This window comes from Aythya ferina, assembly GCF_964211825.1.
Source record: "Aythya ferina genome assembly, chromosome: 1".
Taxonomy (NCBI): Eukaryota; Metazoa; Chordata; class Aves; order Anseriformes; family Anatidae; genus Aythya; species Aythya ferina.
In genome coordinates this window covers 62168367-62188306 of record NC_140296.1, presented here as the reverse complement: position 1 = coordinate 62188306, position 19940 = coordinate 62168367, and the positions used below count along the sequence as shown (strand labels likewise).

The 19940-nt window shown below is 47.8% G+C and overlaps 1 protein-coding gene across 2 annotated transcripts in view; it reads right to left on the bottom strand.

Annotated features, from left to right (window-relative positions):
* IRS2 (insulin receptor substrate 2) overlaps positions 1-16046 on the bottom strand; it is a 30580-nt gene extending 14534 nt beyond the window's left edge. Inside the window, exons 1-2 of one of the 2 annotated variants that reach the window (XM_084497588.1) lie at positions 12329-16046; positions 8280-10982 (exon numbers count right to left, since the gene is read on the bottom strand). In XM_084497588.1, the coding sequence (XP_084353714.1) occupies positions 10957-10982; positions 12329-15893 (3591 nt within the window). In that variant the 5' untranslated portion in view covers positions 15894-16046 and the 3' untranslated portion in view covers positions 8280-10956. Of the gene's footprint in view, positions 1-8279; positions 10983-12328 lie in introns of those variants that run through there. The other variant, XM_084497589.1, reaches the window with a different exon arrangement.
* Positions 16047-19940: the final 3894 nt, after the last annotated feature.

Sequence of the window (19940 nt, the reverse complement as noted above, 5' to 3'; positions counted from 1 at the left end):
TCTGGAATATGTCCCCCTTGCCTTGCAAATATCCTACCCAGCCCATGCCAAACAATCAAACAAACTCTTCCACAGCAGTCACAAGATGTCTGCTTGCAAGCAGGAAAAACAAACTGAATAACGTGAGGCACTAATAAAAGGCACAATAGCTCTGCCAGTGTTTTCCAGTTCAGTGCCTCAGCCTCCCCAACAGGCATCAAAAAAGTCTCTAAGTAAAAAAGCCAGATTCAGTTGATATTTGAGATGAGAGACCACAAAAACACACTTTCCCAAACAGCAGATACAAGACTTGGACAAAACCACTTAGGTGAGAAAAACATCTCCATAAAACACACATAAAACAAACCCAACATGAACTGCCTGTAAATGAGCGGTTCCTCGACACCGGAGCTTTAGCAATTGCAGTCCACAGACTACTTCAGAGCTGGTAGCTTATACTGTGTTGAAGGTCCTTATTTCCAGCAGCTATTTGGAATTAAAGTACATTGAAAAGATTTAATTGATGTAGTTAATTACTGTGATTCCAGAAAGATACTATGTGGCTACAAATGGTATTAAAAGGGTCCTACGACAACTCAGGAGAAAGGAAATAAATGGTTGCAAGCTTCCCCATTAATATCTGATAGCTGCTATGAAAGATCTTGGAAACCTCTGTCAAAATAAGATCAGAAGTTACCTCATTACAGAAGCAGAAGAGACGGTTAAAAATAGGCACCACCATATACTTCAGGACAAATACATACACTCCAAATACACAAGAAAAAATCCAGTAATAGCTCATCAAATGAAGAAACAGGAATTCAGACGAAAAAGACACGTGGCAATGCCATTCATTCTGAGTTGCAGTCATAGCCCACTGTGCTATATCCCGTACTGTTCTGGGTACCGTGTATTTCCAGTGTTTTTCCTCAACTAAATCACATAATTTGGACATGTGTTTCCTGCTCCTGGATTAACTGACAATTACCGAATGTAATTCTTTTTAGCACTGTGCAGTTTCTTTGGGAGAAACCTATGAGACAACAGTTCTCCATGTATCAAATATGCTGTATTTCCTGCTTCCTGGTAAGAATTAGCTTTGCTCGTATATGATGCAAATAACGAGTAAATATCTTTTTGACACATGTCAAAATGTGAGCTGTTTCTCAGATTACAGAAGCAAAATGAAGACCTTACTCAGGTACACACACCTACAGCTACACTAATTTGAGTAAGATAAAGCCACTTCATCATAAAAACACTTGAGCATTCAGTGAAGCAATGGTTTCACGTGGTTAAAAAAGTAATAATAAAGGATTGCAAAGAATTTAACAATTTTCATAAAGGATTTATTTGCCTACTGCTCTGCCACCCTCAGCAGAGCTCCCTAGGAGTTTGCCTACCAAGTGGAAAGAAGAACAGTTGGCTGTTCAGGTAGCCCTCTACAAAGTGCCTGGGAAAAACACCTCAGAAAGGCAAACAAAAAATCAGTGCTTGATAAAGGGGATGGGATCCAAAATAGACTAGCATGAAATCCTAAACAAGGAAATGTTTCTTAATGCTCGCATCTTGAGTTAAGATACTGCACGACAATATGCATATACTTTGTTCCACTTGGGATGGGGAGTCTAAACCTGTCTCCTACACACGAATCCTCAAAAGAGCTTACTATTTTCCTTTCTAAACTCAGCAAGTAGAGAACAGTTGAAGGACCAGCCTTTCTCCATCTACTCATACTCAGTCCCATGCCTCCTATCTGCTGGGAGTCCGAGTCCTACGTACAGGTCTTAAAGTCCCACTTATGTTTAATTTAAGGAAACAGAGAAAGCTACACTATAATTGTAAGGACATTATTAGTAAAAACAAAAACAAAAACAAAAACAAAAAAAACACAGCGTAAGTATATCTGTTGGCAAAGTACAAATAAGCAGAATACAAGGCTGAGTCTAAAGACAAAAAGTGTCATGTAAATAACTCTGAGAGTGTTTTTAAAGTATTATGGTTGAAGTGTTATCACCTTGTAAACCTACACAAGCCAATTTATGAGCACAAAAGAAAGACATTTATCAAGGAGTGTGCATAGTATGATGTTATACTATTTTCTTTTAATATAGAGAGCATCCATGTGGCCAGTAAGGCAAGTCAAAACTTGCCATGTTCTTGACAGATGCAGCAGACTTGGGGAACAGTTTCACTTGCAGACCACTCTGGAAGTGACCTTCTGTGATCCCTACATCAAACAGCAGCATTCTATCTAAACATCTTACACAGCTCGTTCACAGCACAGGGCAGCTCCCTCTGCATTAAAGCACACCAGTTTAACCAGGCTCATTCAAGCTGCAAGATCTAAGGCTGTTGTTTACACTTCCTAGCATAGGCCAGTATACAGCTATTAAGAATAACAGTCCATCAATTTATTTCTTCAGGGCCAAATTCTAGTTCTACTAAAGATCAGTAACAAAAACAAAACATCAAAACACACAGCTGTTTCACTACCACCATGGTCTGGCATTTATTTGTTTAAAAACAAACAAACAAACAAGTTTGTTTTCTAATGTTATCAGTTCTCCCACAGCTTTTAGTTTACTGTCACTTAAAACGTCCGTACTAATATGAAAAAAAATAAAGAGGACCTGGTGTAAAAATCACTTACTGTACTGAAATACACAGGTTGATTTATATTTGGAAATAATCCTATTGGCTAACATTTAACAATCGATTACTACCAATTTGTTTACTTAGAACCCACACAATCTACTATTTACTTAGAATACACCACCTATTGTTAAAAGTTTACCTTGGTAGGATTTTCATTTGACATTTAAAGATTTAAACACAGCAGCACAATGATATATTTTTGTAGATCTCCAAAAGAAAGCAGCAGCACCTTTGTGCACACAAGGATCTGTCTGATATCTGTTTGAGAGGAGCTGCTGCAATAAAATGGTAAGTACTCCCATTTTAAGTTTATAGACAACTCCCTGAATTATTATGTGCCTCAGGAAGGATCATGTATGTTTATTCCTAATACCCCTCCCTGCATACCCACTGCTCTGTAAATATTGTTAAAGTCACAAGCACTAATTCTGTGACCAGCATCAAATGAATTATGTTCTCTTGAATTGTTTAACAGGTTTGATTCTGTCTCAATATAAGTGTTCACAGTTTTATAGTAAAGACTCATTAGCTGTAAATAATAATATAAAGTGACTTTTCAAAATTCACAAACTTAAATATTTATCAGATTTTATCAATACTTTTTGTACAACATTGCTATTTTAGGAGCATAACTTTTCTTCTTATGCTAAACAGACAACATTATTGTACTATAATAGTTAATACTCCATTAATTTTGGCAGCAATAATTGCTCAGGACTGAAACCTGTTGTAAAAGATGCAAGTCCAGCCTCCTACAAACATTTCCAAATGTTTATGTTGTAAAAGCCAATGATACTACAACACAATTGAGTACAACTACTTTACAGTTGAATTTTATCTCTACCTTCCAGATCCAAACCTCATAACCCCCTTGCAAAGAAGTCTTTTTATGGTATCAGGGAAAATTTTGTTTAGACACATCATTGGTGATTTGGTCTGCTTAAAATAAACCAAAAACTATCACTGGAGTTTTGGAAAGAAAGTCAGTATCAGAGAAACTGGTAAAAAGAAAACCAAAGAAAATCTCATTGCACCCTCTCAGTAATTCAAGCACTGGAGAGAGCACAGTAGTTGAAGCAGTCGGCTTGGTGATGTGAAAGAGTTTGGTACTAACTAAACGGGAAACAGATTTGCATCCCCATGTCAATCTCATCTTATTTCTTTCAAATAACACTAAAACATAGCACTATCAGTCACTGAGAAAAACTTGCTATAGTGCCAGTTACCTCCCTGAAGGTAGACGAAGTCCACTTCATTACTGTTTTCTTGTCCTAGAGCTACTCTTCAAGTAGCCTTCTGTAGCCTGCTTCCCATGGAAGAGCTAAGCCTATCTAAAAAAAACGTTCATAGGAATGTCTTGCTCAATCATCTTGTAACTTGTGGTGAGCAAAAGCCTGGATCCAAAAGAAAAGTCTATCAAACTCATGTACAGAATGAGAATTTGGAAATGTTACCCAATTTAATGAAAGGTTAAACTGGACAAAAAGGACCATCATAAACACCTGTTTCTAAAATCATATACTGACAGAGAGGACAGAGGCTCACAGGCAAAACTACAACTGCCTAGCCCTAATTTCATTGACACGATTCTCCCACTGCTACTGGAAAGATGTATTGATTTGTCTTTGACTTCAGAGCAGCAAAGTCCCCTACCTCAATCTCACTTACAGCATTATTCTTCATCTACTTCAAGTTGTCTGAGAATCAGCTTTGAAGTCGAGACCAAACTGAACAGTGAGTTTCATACCTTGCACTCATCATCACAGCACACTTGCTTTTAGAGCATCACTTGGAGAAGCTCGGAAGACTTGCTGCTGTGTCCTGCTGGTTCTGAGAAACTTCGGCTGTTGCTGGTTCCAGCAAGTTCACCAGTTTGGCATTACACTAAAGCCCCAGTGCCTCCATTTCTGACCCCTTCAAACAAAAACAAGCTGCTCAACAATGTCTAATCCGTGCGTCATGTAATCCCGCTTAATACTCTACAAACTCTGGGTAATATTTGGGTAGTTTTTAAATTTAGCAAAGAACATCCTGGCCTACTTCAAAGACACCCTCGCCTTGGGTAGCATCCGCTAGGAACGTCACCCAGACACATTTCAAACAAGAGAAGCAAACGAACAGGAACGCAGAAGAAAAAATTACGAAAGACAAATTAAGACCCCCCTGGCCTAGTGACGTAATAAAAACCTGGAATACTACAAATCAGATGTCTGGAGAATGAACACGTTATGCAACCACCAAGCACTCCATCCACGTACAGATAGAGATGTCCTTTTTAACGCAGCTTCGGTCCCACCAGGCAGCACGGGACCGAGCCCCCCGCCAGCACTTCAGACTCCCCTGGGGATGGCTGATAGGTAAATCACGCACGTGCTCCTGCCATCCACACAGAGCTAGGAGGTAGGAAATTGGATGTCACTCCGGTGGAGTAATGGAAAATCCCTTCTTTGAGGCACCCTTCACTTTCTGCAACGCAATTATCTCAGAAGCGCCTCTCACCCACCGCAAGCGCTTCCGAAGAAGCCCAAATTAAATTCCACGGTAATTCTCGCGTAGACCGTCCTGACCGTCCTTCCTCAGATCTTCCAGACCCTGGATGAAGGACAAACGCGATCCTGTTTTGTTTAGGCTGTCAGGCAGACAGCCTCCCATCATTAGCCTTTTGTCAGCAGCGATGCCGGGGTAGATTACTAGCGCGGCGCCTGTCGTGGCAGGTGCATGGCCCTGGGGCTGCCATCTGCCAGGAAGGAAGTGTTCTCCTCTAGGATGCTGAAGAGATTGACAAAATGTAAACAAAACACTGAATCATTCCTAATCTATGGAATCGGGCTATTACGTTGCTCTTCCGCAACGTGGACTGTACGATCAGAGGTGGGGGCTTCGGTCTGGGGCTTGTTATTTGTTTTTTTTTCTTGACTATTTTTTGATTGGTTTACTGAAATAATGCACTCTAAACTATTTTTTACATCAACTGAGACACACAAATCTGGATTTGACAGGGAACAAACAAACCTAGTACCAGAAACACATATTTTAGAAATTACTCCTCTGCTTTCAGCTTCTGATGTGCTTCTTCACATCCTTCACTGTGTGCAAAAACTGTGGGTTTTTTTTTGTTTGTTTGTTTTTTAGTATTTTCAATACACCTATACAGAATTTTGGGCTGCCATTGCTGATAAAAAAGTGATAATTTGTTTTGAAAAAAATAGGAAGTTTGAAAATAAGAAAAAATGGATAGATAACAAGTTGGAGCATTGTCTTTGGTCTTTTTAAATTGATTTCCAACTGGATTCCTCACGATTAGACCAAGCTATTTATTCTAAATTCTGCTGGTTTTGCTTTGACTGGTGCTGGTGGTCCATTTCGCATTGCAGGGGCCAGGCAGCAGCACTTCTCCAGGCAGAGGCAGACGCACTTACCGGAGGAGTCACAGTAATGACTTCAGGAGCATTACTGCTTCGTGTCCAGCACAGGGGAGAAGACACACCACTGCTCTCCTCAAGTGAGCCTCAGAGGTTATTCTATTAGCACCCTATGCTCAATGAAGTGCATTTTTTAAGTTATCCCCCATAAAGGTGCAAGTAATCCTTATGTTGCTTTTTCCAAGTTTTCAGTCATGCTAACAATGCCTAAGCCCCAAATACAAATACAGCCCTGCGACTAAGGGACTCATCCTGAGTACATGAGTGTGCAAACTGCACGTAGCACCTATACCAGTCATCCAGGTTTCTTCCAGAGCTGACAGAGATGCAGTCAAGCTGAGGGGAAAATTCATGCTGCTTTCTAGTAGGAATTTAAAGTAGGTGGGAGGAGCCTTGGTGGCTCTGTTTACTCCTGCTGATTGTAGCAAGCGCCTAGAGCACTACTGGGAGATGCACACGGTCAGGCAGCAGAGACAAATACCAGTGTGAAAGCAAAAAAAAACAACAAAAGTTGCCCTTTGGACAGGCTCCAGGAGGAAAAACAGTCTTTTCAGCAGTTGGCAGCAAGGAACTACTCAGCTGAACTTGGCTCTTCAAGGCTGCCACTCTTGACCCCCCACATACATACACACAAAAACTTTAAAAATAACTGCGTACCAGACAATGCGCACACAAGCAAAACACGACTGAACTATGGGGTCAGTGCACCATCTTTTAAAAGTGAATGGATGCTACTGATTTCCATGCGCACACAGCTCACTTCTAAGCAAACACTCTAAGCAACAACAAAACAACAGAGTTGTGAAACCCAAAGAATCGCACATCCCAGTTCATCAAATAGGCTGCTCACGTTATACTGTTACTACACGCACTTTGACACCTAGACACAAAGAGAACAAGTGGACAACCACTGTAGTTCATACAACACCTCAACAAACTGGGGAAAAAAAAAGATACAGCCATTTATTTATATGTTCAGTACTTCAAAAAGAAACATATGATTGATGCTTTCTCGGTGCTTTAAAGAAAATCTGATATAACCAGAAAGTACCTGAATGTATCTATGCTGCCACTGACCTGATGAATAGGGAGGAAAGTTACACTACATACACTGAGGATAGCACAATTTTCTGTGGATGCTTGCTGTGTTTAAACTTTTAAACCACTTCAGCATCCCAGTATAATTAACACTATTTAAAACTAATAGTAAACTAAGTGTAAAAAAACCCATGTTATTCTCCCCTTATTACAAAAACAAAACAGAAAAAGAACCAAACACCACCATATAAAACATGTCCTAATGCTCCCTCTGTTCAAACATTCCTTCATCCATTTTACTCACAAGTGAACGTTAGTCTCTGTAGCTATCTTGAAAGAAATCAAGTAATCAGAAGCAATCATCAACCTAAGCATTTCCTCTGCCTTGAGCAATGACTGTACCGGTTCATTTTAGAACAAACCCACCATTCAACTCTGTCTATAACAATTTATCTTAAACGACTCAAAGCAACCATGACATTCTTTATATGAACAGTATAGCTAAACATAATTTAGAGTATAAAGCAAAATAGAAGTCTAAAACGTGTTACAAGTTTTAATATTCTGTCTGCTTGTAAAAAGCTGACGTCCGTATAATCAACATCATTTAAAATATCAAAGGCTTCATTTCATCTCAGATAAACTCAGTTTACATTTTGTTCAATGAATGGCTCTGCTTGGTTCAGACCTAACCATTTTGGTGTGGTCACCTGTAAAATGCAATTTTAGAGACAAGAAGTGCATTCATAGAGGCAGCAAGAGACAACCTGAGACTTTTAATTCTTAGTTCAAGAGGTGAAATCCAACTACGTAAGCTATTAAGAGTAGTTCAGTTCTTTTGGGTGTTAATTACAATGTTCTCAAGGAAGTTGTCAGTAAGAGAAAATACTACACTTACAACTACTTTATTCAAAGAAGATTTTAAAACATGTACAGATTTCTAACACAGCATATAGTTCTTTCAATTCTTTTAAGGAGTCATTTAGAAATGAATGCAAGTTTTGGAAACGAGACAATTAAACATTCTCATGCCGCCCTGAGAACCAAAACTTTATGGCATTTGGCACAGTAGAAGGGAAAAGATCTTAATAATTCATTGTGCAAAGTAATCTAAAAAGAAAAAGGAAACAAGGGTTATGTATTAAATAATCTGAAATGCCATTAGAAAGACACAGGAAGAGATTTCTTAAGATAGGCTTTTTATTGTTTAGGCGCAATCATAAAACCCTCACAAAAGTAAGAGCTAATTGACAAGGGGGAGGTTCATTATTATCAAAAATCACCTTATTACGATCTTAAGTAGATGCATTACAGCTGATGACTACTTTAAATAAATCAAGACAAAGGAAACTAACACAGGAGGAAACCACCCTCTGTTTTTTTGCATCATTATACATAGTATCTGTTCAGTTTTGGAAAATCAGACCAACTACTAGAAGCATTTAAAAGTTACAGAGCATTTTGTTAATAGAAAACACAATTGAAGATAACACACCCAAGTATGGTGTTTTCACTCAAGCAAAATTCCCTATTACACACCCACTGAATTTAATGGGAATTTCACTTAGGAATTCCAGGATTACACACAAAGGGTAAAATCTTGACCGCACCGAAATCGAGACAAAGTTCCCACTTGACTTCAATGGAGCTAAGATCCACCACAAAAACTCAGCTCATCGTTGGGTGTGATCTGTCATAAATACAGTGGAATAAATAATTTACACTATATGTGAAAATAACCGTAAACGTCTCTATAAATAACGAAAACCATACACAGTTCATACTTTTTTAAAGCAAAAAAAGCAATCATCATTTAAGAACAAAGGCTAGCTAATTATCAGCATGTAACAAGAGTTTTAACTGACCAGTAACAGTATTATTTTATTTACATGTTGGACAAAGGCAAGCGTTTTCCCAGATTCTTAAGCATTTGCACACTTTCAGAGTACAGTAAATCTAAATGAGCTGATAATTTCAAGCAAACTTTTCATTTTTCTGTTTTCACTGCTATTGTGGTGGCAGGAGCTTGCTCTTGTCATGACAGGAGAGAATCCCAGAAGCGCAGCACTGCTACAACAGAGGTCAGGTACTGGCCGAGGAGACAAGCTACACATGAAAACCAACCACCTCCAAATGGTACAGATAATTCCCATTCAAATACTTATCCACATGAAAACATGTTGATTGCTACAGACCTTTAGGAAGCATTCAAATCGATTTTTCTTTTTTTTTTTTTTTTTTTTTTAAATGTATTTTACTTTGAATTACAACGAGATTGTTCATATATCCTGTATCTGAGATGTTCCCCTATTCCAACTACTAAACATATACGGATCCTCCATTGTTTTAAAAAAACTCCCTAGAAAACACCCTCTTTAGTTTTGAAGAAGTAAGGCTTCCCCCTTTGATAACATATTCAAAAACAACATCTGAAAAAAGTGCAAAGAGCTAAGTAAACAATGCTGACTATATACAATATAAGCAATCTCTTGTACAAACCATTACTTTACTAAATCAGATTCTCTCAAATCTACCAGAATTACTTCTGTGTTAAAATAAGTTTACTCTTCCTTATGCACAAATACAGTTTTCTTTAAATTGTCTATGTATTTCTCTGCAGAATATGAAAGTCTTAGTAAACTCCCAAGCCACAACTTTTGATATTTAAATACACTGGCACAACACTAAGTCATCTTTTTAACAGTGGCAGAAGCAGCTCTGTAAACAAACTTCAGTGTGTAATCCTAACAAAAAACAAAAGAGAAACTCAGAAATTTGCACAAGTCGATCCTACATACACTCCTAAGATTCTCTGTGATATATTCCTACTTTCCCATGCTATGACTCTCCCAGTCAGTCTGCCACAAACACAACTGGCATGAAACCCTGCGTTTGACATATAACCCAGAACGCTGCTGAGGGATGCTTGTGCAAGTTTTTTCTTACCGCCCTGGCCTGATATTGGCTACAGCAATCCCCGAGCAGAGCGAGACTGCACCGATGCGCAGTAGGCGGACACATTTTTCAGGGAAACAGAAGGATGGGAAGGAGAGCTTTGCCTCCTACGTGGAGATTAAACCTCGACGAGTTTACCCAGAACGCTTCTGGATGCGGTCGACATTTATAAGCTTAAAGGAAACGGGGGAAATAAATACACATGCAGATTACATATTAAAGTAAGTCTATAACCACCCGTGGATAAATATACAATTAAACCCTCTCCTCTGTACACCGTGTACCAAATTAACGTGGCTGTGTTTATTGCATTACCCTTTTGTTTACTTTGTCAGAAGGACAGCAGTCAATTCCCCCAGCTTATCTGGCTGATCGGCTGCTCTACTCCTGCTTTCCGCCTGGGTGATGGAAACGCCGCCATCCACGCCAGGTTTTCTCTGTCACTGGCTCCCGCTCCCCTCCCCCTGCTCCCCCTCTGCCTTGGGGTCAGCAGTTTGGAGACTGTTGTGGAAATCTCTCCTTCCCAGCACCCCCTGGCTTGCAGTTGTAGCCATAGGTGGCTCAAGACAAACCCCTTGTTTCTGTGAAAAATCAGTTCTGTTTTGTTTTTTTTTTCAAAGAAACGTGCACAGTTGTTTGCCAGTGTCCTGGGCTGCGGTCCCAAAGCTGGCCTTTTAGATGGCAACGCCACCAATAATTGCAGCATCCACACCGCTTTAGGTCAAGACACACGAATCCCGAAAACGTCTCCAGCAAAAAATAAAAGCAACTGACAAGGAACACTCTGCACCCAACCCTTCGAGTCATTCAGAGTAAGCGTTCATCCTTTAAAACTTTGCCATTTCATTCAACAATCCTCTCGTCTTAATTAGGTTCAAAGCTCGCTCTGCCAACGGTGGATCTCTCATCTTTTCCATCTTCCTGTACTTCCTATCAAAAGAGAAAATATTTTCTTCTTCAAAATCAGCTAGCTAGTTAGAAAACAGAAGGAAAAAAAAACCGCAAGTGTAGCTCTACAAGCTGTCAGTTTCCGAGTATGATTGACGACCTCTGTCAGCACTGTGAATGCAGAAGCAATACCTATTTACCTCCAAGCAACTGCTTCTGCACGGTATGTCATTTCACCCCGCTGGACCCATAAACATCTATTACAGCTCTATATGCATACAGGTTTAAAGTACCATGTCTTGCATAAATGCAACAGCAAAGAGGATCCCTACGGTGCCTCATCATTAACTTTTAATCCTTGACAGATTGGCTGCTCTGGGCCCTCCCCAACTAGCGCTCACTTGTGTACGAATTCTCGCTTGTTAAGAGGAGGCGGGTTGCTATTTGAGGGGGGGGGGGGGTTGCTCTTTGTTCTTTCCTAAAGGAAAAAAAAAAAAAAAAGCAAAAAGCAGGAAAACCAGCACCTCAACAAAGGAACAGCTACATAATTAAAACAGAAATTCTCCCTCGGCCCCCCGTTTCGGGTTTCTTAGGCTTGCTTTTGTCTTCGAGCAGCCAGCGTTTTTTCAACCCACTCCCAAGCCCGCCACCCAGCCGGTGATTCCCAGCGGGGCCCCGACTGCACGCCACCACCCTAGGGTCGGCCTCGGAGCAAAATGTGCAACGCGACATGGAACAGCTCAGGCGTACGGCGTCTTATGGAAAAGCTTTTTTTTTTTTTTTAAGAAAAAAAAAAATCACATTCCATGCTCACCATGATTTACTGTTAAACTTTTGCAAGAGATAAGAGATTTCCAAATCAAGATATTAAAATAACCCTCCTCGTTTTGTTGCGACTGACCTTCCCAGCTAGAGTGCCAAGGATTTCTTTTTCTGTAATCTGATGGTCTCACTGCAACAATTCTGGTTTTTAACTCAATCGTTTTACATTTTTAAATGGTATGTGGAAGCTGCATTAACAGAAACTATTTTGGTCACAATTTCCAAACGCTTGCTGAAAACCTTACATAAGAAAACTCTTAAGTATAACCCAACCATGGTAACAGCGTAAACATCAGCTTCTATTGGGGTACCCAGAAGTACACACTCGTAACAGCACAGCAGAACTTACACGTGAAGCAATACCCCCCAATTAAACTTTTCCCTCATACAAAGAGAAAGCCAGTTCCTCCAGGACCGCTGATTACGGGATGGGTTTGGGAAAAGGGATTTTGAAGGCAGGAGGCAGGGGAGTGCTCTCCGCGACAAAACAGGGTCCACCCATGAGGAACAAACACGTTTAAGCAAAGCCACACACGTGGCAGGCACCGTCAAGCGTAGCTACTCACCTTTCACAGCACTTGCTTCTTTCAGGTTGTGAGACAGAAAGTCTATGCTGGCATAGGCGCTCGTCTCCACTCCATTGATACCTCCTTTCAGGACGTGCCTGGCTTTCGACCTGGCTTTGTCACAGTTTGCCAGGGTCCCGTCCACCACGTCGATGGCGATGTAGTTGAGGCCGTTCTGGAAGCCGGCCGAGGTCTCCCGGCACATGGGGCTGCTGCCCTGCTCCTCCTCCAGGCCTTCGCTTTTCCTGAGGGACACGTTCTCCACCGAGGCCGAGTTGTGCCTTTTGGGGTTGTGTGCAAAGGAGGGGGACACGGGGGTCACAGTGGTGGTGGAGGAGAAAGTTTCCGAGCTGTGCCTCCTGCGCCCCTGGGGGTCGGCCCGAATGACCTTGGCCCCGCGGTTGGGGTCTGGGGGCGGGCTGGCAAGAATGAAAGCCTCCACCCCGGAGAGGGTGAGCCTCTTCACCCCAGCCGTGGGGCTGGTGACCCGGGCACTTTCTGGCTTCTGAACGATGGGTTGGGGCGGGGTGGTGGCCATGCCAAAGGTCATCTCGGTGTAATCCCCGCCGTCGGACGGGCTGGACAAACAAGTCACCCCCACAGCCGCTTTCAGGTAGCGCCCGTCAGGCTGGCTGGTGCTGGAGGAAGAGCCTGGTGAGAGCGCTTCCAAGGAGCCCACCGAGACCGTGCCCGACTGGGAGGGCGACTGCGACCCGAAGTCAATGTTCATGTAGTCGGAGAGGGGGGAGCGCCTCTGCCCCGTGCCCGAGCCCAGGGAGGAGGCTGGGCTGTCGGCGGGCAGCGAGGGGGGAGAATAGACAGCGGCATCCCCGAAGTCGATGTTTATGTATTCCCCGGGGCTCTTGGGCTCAGGAGGCAGGGGGTGCTCGTTCATGCTGGGCAGCATCGTCCGCAAGGTCTCCAAAGAGAGGCGGCTGGGCCGGACCGCCCGCTGGCACCGCTGGCTCAGGAAGCTCTCGGTCCGGCTGTGCCGCAGGGGCGAAGGCACCGTGTGGCTGGAGGGGGCGAAGGGGACAGCCGGGGAGGGACCCGTGCCGCACACCGCCTCCTCCGGGATCATCCTCCCCGGGGAGTTCATGAAGACGTACTGGTCGCTGTCCTTAGCCAGGCCCTGACTCTTGTAGGAGCGGGGTAAGGAGCTGTAGGAATAGCAGCCGGGCTTGGGGGGCTCACCAGCCCCATGCCCCGCAGGGGCGAAGAAGAAGTCCGGGGGGGTGAGGGAGGGAGCCTGGGGCCCATGGTGGGGGTCCCGAGGGGACATATTGATGTAGTCGCCGTTGCTCAGCCTCCCGTCCGAGCTCTCCACGGACAGCTTGGAGCCACACCACATCCTCATGTAGCCGCTGTCATCAGGGGAGCTCTCCCCAGGCGAGCTGGTCTTGTAGCTGCTCCCATTCCCGGGGGACCCGCCGCCCACCCCGGGCCGGGGCTGTAGGATCTGCTTGGGGGCGGACACGCTGGTGGGGCTCATGGGCATGTAGTCATCGCCTCCCCGGCTCCCCCGCCCGAGGGCTGCTGCCACTCCGGGGGTCATGGGCATGTAGCCATCATCATCCCCCCCACCGCCTCCTCCTCCTCCTCCTCCTCCCCCCCCTGCCGGTGGCCCCAGGTTGGTGCTGCTGCTGCCGGAGCTGCGGTGCGAGCCGATCTCGATGTCCCCGTAGTCCTCGGGGTAAGGGGTGTAGGTCACTTTGGGGGAGGCGGCGGCAGGGAAGGAGGGGAAGAGGCGGCCGGCGCTGCCGGCGAAGGAGGCGCGCATCAGCGTGTACTCGTCCAGGGAGGCGGAGGAGAGCTGCGGCGGGGGGGGCCTCTGCCGGCACGGGGTGGTCAGCGAGTATGTCCGCTTGCGGTGGCCCCGGTCGGCCGCCGGGTCGGGGCAGGGCCGGTAGCAGAGGCGGCCGCTGGGGGGTCTCTCCATCGCCATGTAGCCGTAGAGGTCGGTGCCACCGCCGCCGGCAGCGGGGTCCCTTGCCGGGGGGGTGTCGGCCACCGACTCGGGCGTGTTGCTGCGGTTGCTGGCGGTGGAGGAGGAGGAGAAGGGCCGCAGGTCGCCGCCGGGGCTGGAGCCGTACTCGTCGAAGGACATGAAGCCGGCGTCGCTGGGCGAGCCGGAGACCGAGGCGCTGCCGCTGGACGGGCGCTGCGGGTGGTGCGGGTGCGGCGGCTCGGAGCCCAGCCCGCTGCTGGACGACAGGCTGAGCGGGCTGGTGGCCGAGGGCGGCGAGTGCGAGGCGGGCATGGACATGGAGCGGCTGCCCTGCAGCCCGCCGCCGCCCAGCACCGGCAGCAGCTTCCCAGCTGCCGGCCGGGCTGCTCCCGCTCCCCCTGCAGCACCGCCGCCGCTCAGCGTGTGCGAGCGGCTGAGCGGGGTCCGCACGGGGCCGGGGCTCATGGGGCTGCCGGCGGCGGAGCCCACCCGGCAGCCGTCGCCCTCGCTGGCTGTCCGCACCCGGCAGGGCGTGCACTTGGGGCCGGCGGCCAGGCTGTCGGTGCGGGAGCGGCGCAGCAGCCCGGTCTGGCTGGGGGGCAGGTTGACCAGGTGGTGGTGGTGGTGGTGGTGGTGGTGCCGGCGGCCGGGCACCGTGATGGGGTGGGTGGCCGAGGACGGGGCGCAGCCGCCGCCGCCGCCCGCCCCGCCGGAGGAGGAGGAGGAGGAGGACTGGCTCTTGCTGCGGGGCCGGAACTCGGACAGCTCCTTGAGCGCCTTCATGGCCTCCAGGATGGTCTCGTGGATGTTCTGCGCCACCACCGAGTCGTCCGCCTGCATCCACAGCTCGCCGGGCCCGGTGGCGGCCGAGCGCCCCACCTCGATGAAGAAGAAGCTGTCCGAGTGGCCGCAGCGGCGGATGTTCATCAGCTGCAGCGTGACCGACGGCAGCTCGCAGTTGAGCCGCACGAAGCCGATGGTGCGGGCCGACAGGCACAGCCGGTGCACGCCCGTCAGGTTCTTGCTCTGCCCCAAGCCCTTGGGCTTCAGCGTCACCTGCCAGACCTCCCGGTAGGCGGCGGCGGCCGGCGTCACCAGCCCGTAGTTGAGCTCCTCGCCGGCGGCCGCCAGCGACGAGGCGGCGGCGGCGGCGCTGCAGGAGGCGGCGAAGGGCGACGGGAGGTGGCGGCGCGGCGAGCCCTGCCCGGCCGCCTTGCCCTCGTTGAGCAGGTCGGTGAGCGCCCGGTACCAGCCCTCCTGCTCCTGCTCGTTCTCGGCCGCCACGGCGAAGTACTCGTCCTTGGTGTAGAGGGCGATGAGGTACTTGTGCTTGGCGTCGGCGCGCTTGTTGATGTTGAGGCACGAGTCCAGGGCGATCACCCGCTTGGGCGCCCCGGACTTGTTCCTCCATTTCTTCTCGCTCTCGTAGTACTCCAGCCGGGCGCCCCCCGCCTCCTCCCCGCCGCCCGGCCCCCGCAGCACGAAGAAGCGCTTGTGGCCGTGCTTCTGCTTGCGCAGGTAGCCGCACTTCCTCACGCCCTGGTTGTTGTTGTTGTTGTTGTTCAGGTTGGGGCCGGGCGGCGAGCCCGGCGGACCCAGCACGGCGGGGCTCGCCATCCCCGGCCCCGAGGCGGCTGCCTGCCTGCGCCGGGCCGGGACGGGCGCCCTCCGCGGGGACACCGCGCTACGAGGAGGAGGAGGAGGAGGAGGCAGCAGCGGCGGCGGCTCCTGCTGCTGCTGCTGCTCCTGCTTCTGCTGCTCCGGCTGAGCTGCCGGCAGCGCTGCTCCTGCTGCTGCTGCTGGTGCCGGCGCTGCGAGCGCTTCCCAGCGCGCCGTGCCGCTGCTGCTGCTGCTGCTGGTGCTGCCTGCGCCGGCGGGAGCGTGGCAGTGAGTAACGCATCGCGCACCGAGTGCCCCAACTAAAGAGCAAAACAACACGTGACCGCCCAGTTACCGAGGCGCTCACACACCGCGGCGGAGGCGGCACCCCGCCGCCGCCGCCGCCGCCCCGCATTGGCCGCCGCGCCGCGCGAGCGACAGCCGCCGCCACCAATAGCGCGGCGGGGCGGGCGCCGAGCGGAGAGGCGGCGCGCCGCCATTGGCCGCCGGCAGCCTCGCCTCCCCCCGCCCCCGCCGGCGGGCCCCTTCCCGCCCACGGCCCCCGGCTCCCCTCAGGCGCCGCCCGCGGCGGCGGCGGGACCCGGCCCGGCCCCGCCCCGCCCCCGGAGCGTGCCCGCCTCGGGGACCGTTGCGACCGTTGGCGGGGCGTGAGGGGCGCGGTGGCCGCGGGCTCGCCCCTCCGCAGCCCTGAAGCCGCAGCGGGCTGTGGGGGGGCTGCCGGCAGGTGGCGGCGCCCCCGGAGCCGAGCTTCCGGGCGTGTGCGTGTGCCCGCCGCCCCTCCTCCTGCCTCCACACACACTCACACTCACTCACACGCGTGTGTGTGTGCGTCAGCCCTCCCCACGCACGCACGCAGAGCGGCGCCCACCTCACGCCCCCGCCCCCCCCTCCTTTTTCTCTCCTTCCCTCCTCCGCCCCGTTATCTGCGTGAGGTGGGGAAACGCCGACCGGAGCGGGGACTGCATATATATATATATATATATATATATATATATATTTATATATATATATATGCGATAAATGCAATAATAAATGCAATAAAATGGGTTTTAACGCCGCGGGGCTCACGCCTTTCCCTAGGTGGGGGTGCCCCTGCCTCTTGTACACGCACGGAGAGAGGGGAGAAAAGTGAGGCTGGGGTCGCGCAAATTTAAAAAAAAATAAATAAAAGGGGATAAAATGGGGGTAGGGGGGAGAAGAAAGCTGCCCGCAGCCTCCTTTGGCAATGAGCAGCTGAGGGAAGGAGGGGGAGAGGCAGGGGGAGACCACCGCGGTGGTGCCTAGTGCTGGGAGGCTGCCATGGAGAGGCTTGGCTGGGAGCTGGCGGGGTTTGGGTTGTGTTTTATTTTTTGGGGGGGAAGGGGAAGCAAGGGGAGAAAGGCAGGAGGTGTGTGGGGGGGGCGAGGCCTTGACCTCTCTCCCCAGGGTGCCCGCTGTGCGCTGCTGATGCAGCGGGTCACCCTGGGCAAGGTCCTCACCAGCTCCCCGCGCCCCAGCCGAAAGCAAGGCGTGCTGACCCTGCTCGCTGTCCTGGCAACGGGCGACGGCTCCCGCGTCTGGAAAATGCGTGGAAGAGGCAGGGAATTGTGAATTTTAGATGACGCGTTGCGATGGCACGGCGGACCTCAGCGCGGAAGGTTTCCCATGGAAAATCAGGCGCAGTGGCTGTGCTACCGCCAGGCTGTCAGCTGCAGGCTTCAGGGGCGTTAGGTGAGCAATTTCTTGCCGCTCCGAGCGAGCTGGGCCCGTAAACGCAGTCAGGAGTCATTTGTCTGGAAACCCCTTGCAAATTTGGAAAGATTTTTCCAGACGTTTATGAAATACACTTGGTGACCTTACGCACGCATTCTTACATCTGACATGCTAAAGAAGATGAATATTCATTTGTCTAAATGGTATTTTCATATATGTAAGTCATTACGATACGTTCAATAAACGTTTTGATGTACTGACTAACAGCAGAACTAAGCAAACAATTTGTATGACAGGCATTGAGATAGACTAGCAATCAGGATTGATTTATATATTGACATTGATATAAAGAGTATCTGTATCATTTAATTTTAGCAGTGGCTGATGCATAACAAGCTTTTTCTTTTTCTTTTTTTTCCCTAAAATAACATTTTGTTTGTTTTTGTTTTGTTTTTCATGTATAACTGTTACAAAACACAGGAAGTGGTTCTCAGGTGTGCATAAACTTCAGGTAAAAACAACAACAACAACAACAACAAAATCACAACTATTGTTGCATGACCGACCCTCTAGAATGACTGACCCTAGTTTACATAGGTGATCTACCTCATTCAGAGTTTGCTTTGAACTCCTCTGATTTGTTTTTCAAAACTATACCCCCTTCTGGAAAATTTTCCCAGTCATTTCAGTGTAATTACGGGGGCATTTAATTGAAACAAATGGACAGGCACCACTGCTCCATCCCATCTCTCTGCCACAGTTCACTGTTCCTACAGGCTGGCATATCTTATGCATCAGCCATTTCCATGTGTCGTGTGGCATACTAGCTTTAATTTCTGTGGGCTTTCAATGAGGCAGGCTATGAATTTGGGTGGCTGAAGCATAGCACTTGTTCTCTTGTTCCACTGAGCCACCTCAGGAAGAACACAGGGTGGCAAATAGGGACAGCAGCATCTTCAGTAACTGCAATAGATTTGCCAGAGGATGATTGCTTAAATCATCTCCAAAGAATAATTCCATCATGATGAAAGAAAAAACAATCTTGTTTTACCTCTCCCATTCCTTTTCTTCTGTCATATCACCCTGCCCCATCTCTGTTTCAACACATTTATCTTCTAGCTTGAAGTCTCTTCTGGGAATGCTTTGCCAATATATGAAGTAGACCAACAAAATAGTGCTCATATTAACAACTTTCATGCCTGCTAAACTGTGCTTTTGCCAGCATACCGTGTTCCAGCTCTCTCTTTTTTTGTCCTCCAAGCAAAATAAGCTGTGTTAGGTAATGGTCAGACTTATCAAAATGGACTATCTGTGTTAGGGGCATTTGCTCACAGTTATGTCAGTCGAAACATGTTCCTCCTTCCACCCTCAACTGGCACGGACAAGCCAAGAAAGGACTACACCAACCTTGCTTATGAAGCTGTCTTTAGAGATACCAAATACAGTTTTGCCAGCACGGAGCCCTACTGATTTCATGCTTCCACTCCTTGAGTATCTGGGGTCCTTATACGTCAAAAGAACACAGGTGATCATTTATTTATAAATGTATTTTGACTCTATGTTTTGGTTACTAAACTATATGGGCAGATGGTGAACAGTGGCCAGCAACTCTGTGATTTGCAGGCAATGAACTTCGCAAGCTGTGAGTGAATTGTGCTTGGGAAGGCTGTTTGCTGGAACAGTAGTTAAATGTTGCCTGCACCTGGTCAGATAAAAGTATTACTTCTAGGGACACGCAGCTGTTTTTAGGTACGTGCAGAAGCTTGATTCTACAAGCCCAGCACATGCAGGATCCATTTTTTTTCAGAGCACCAGGCGCTATGAATATGTAGGTATATTTAAATATTGCTCCAGATCACAGCCAGGTTACTCAAAACCTTCTGAGAGGCAGGATGCAGGAGTTGGTTGAATTTCAGAATTTGTCCCGTGCTTCGTTTTTGTTTGTTCTTAGTCTAAATCTCATTTTGAAACATCTTTCCATTTGAGGATAAGGAGCAAGAGTTGAAAGGGATGTGCTCGATGTTTGGCTTGGCTCTTGCCTTCTACCTGTTGCCAGGATCACAAAGCTGATGGTAGTCAAGCCATGGGAAAAGTGTGGAGAAAGATTATGTACGTCAGCAACACTTTCTTGTGCTATCAGGAGTACAGTTATCTGTTCCAACAAAATAGAGTGATTTATATTTTGATGTCCTTGAACTTCTACATAAACAGGTGAAGTCAGTTTATTCCCTTGTACATTTGTTTGCGTACTTCTGATACAGTGTCATTCTGGTTATACATTTCATAACCTTACCGTGAGAGGACATGAACTCCCATCCACGTCTTTCTCTCTCCCTAACCTTTCTCAGCTCC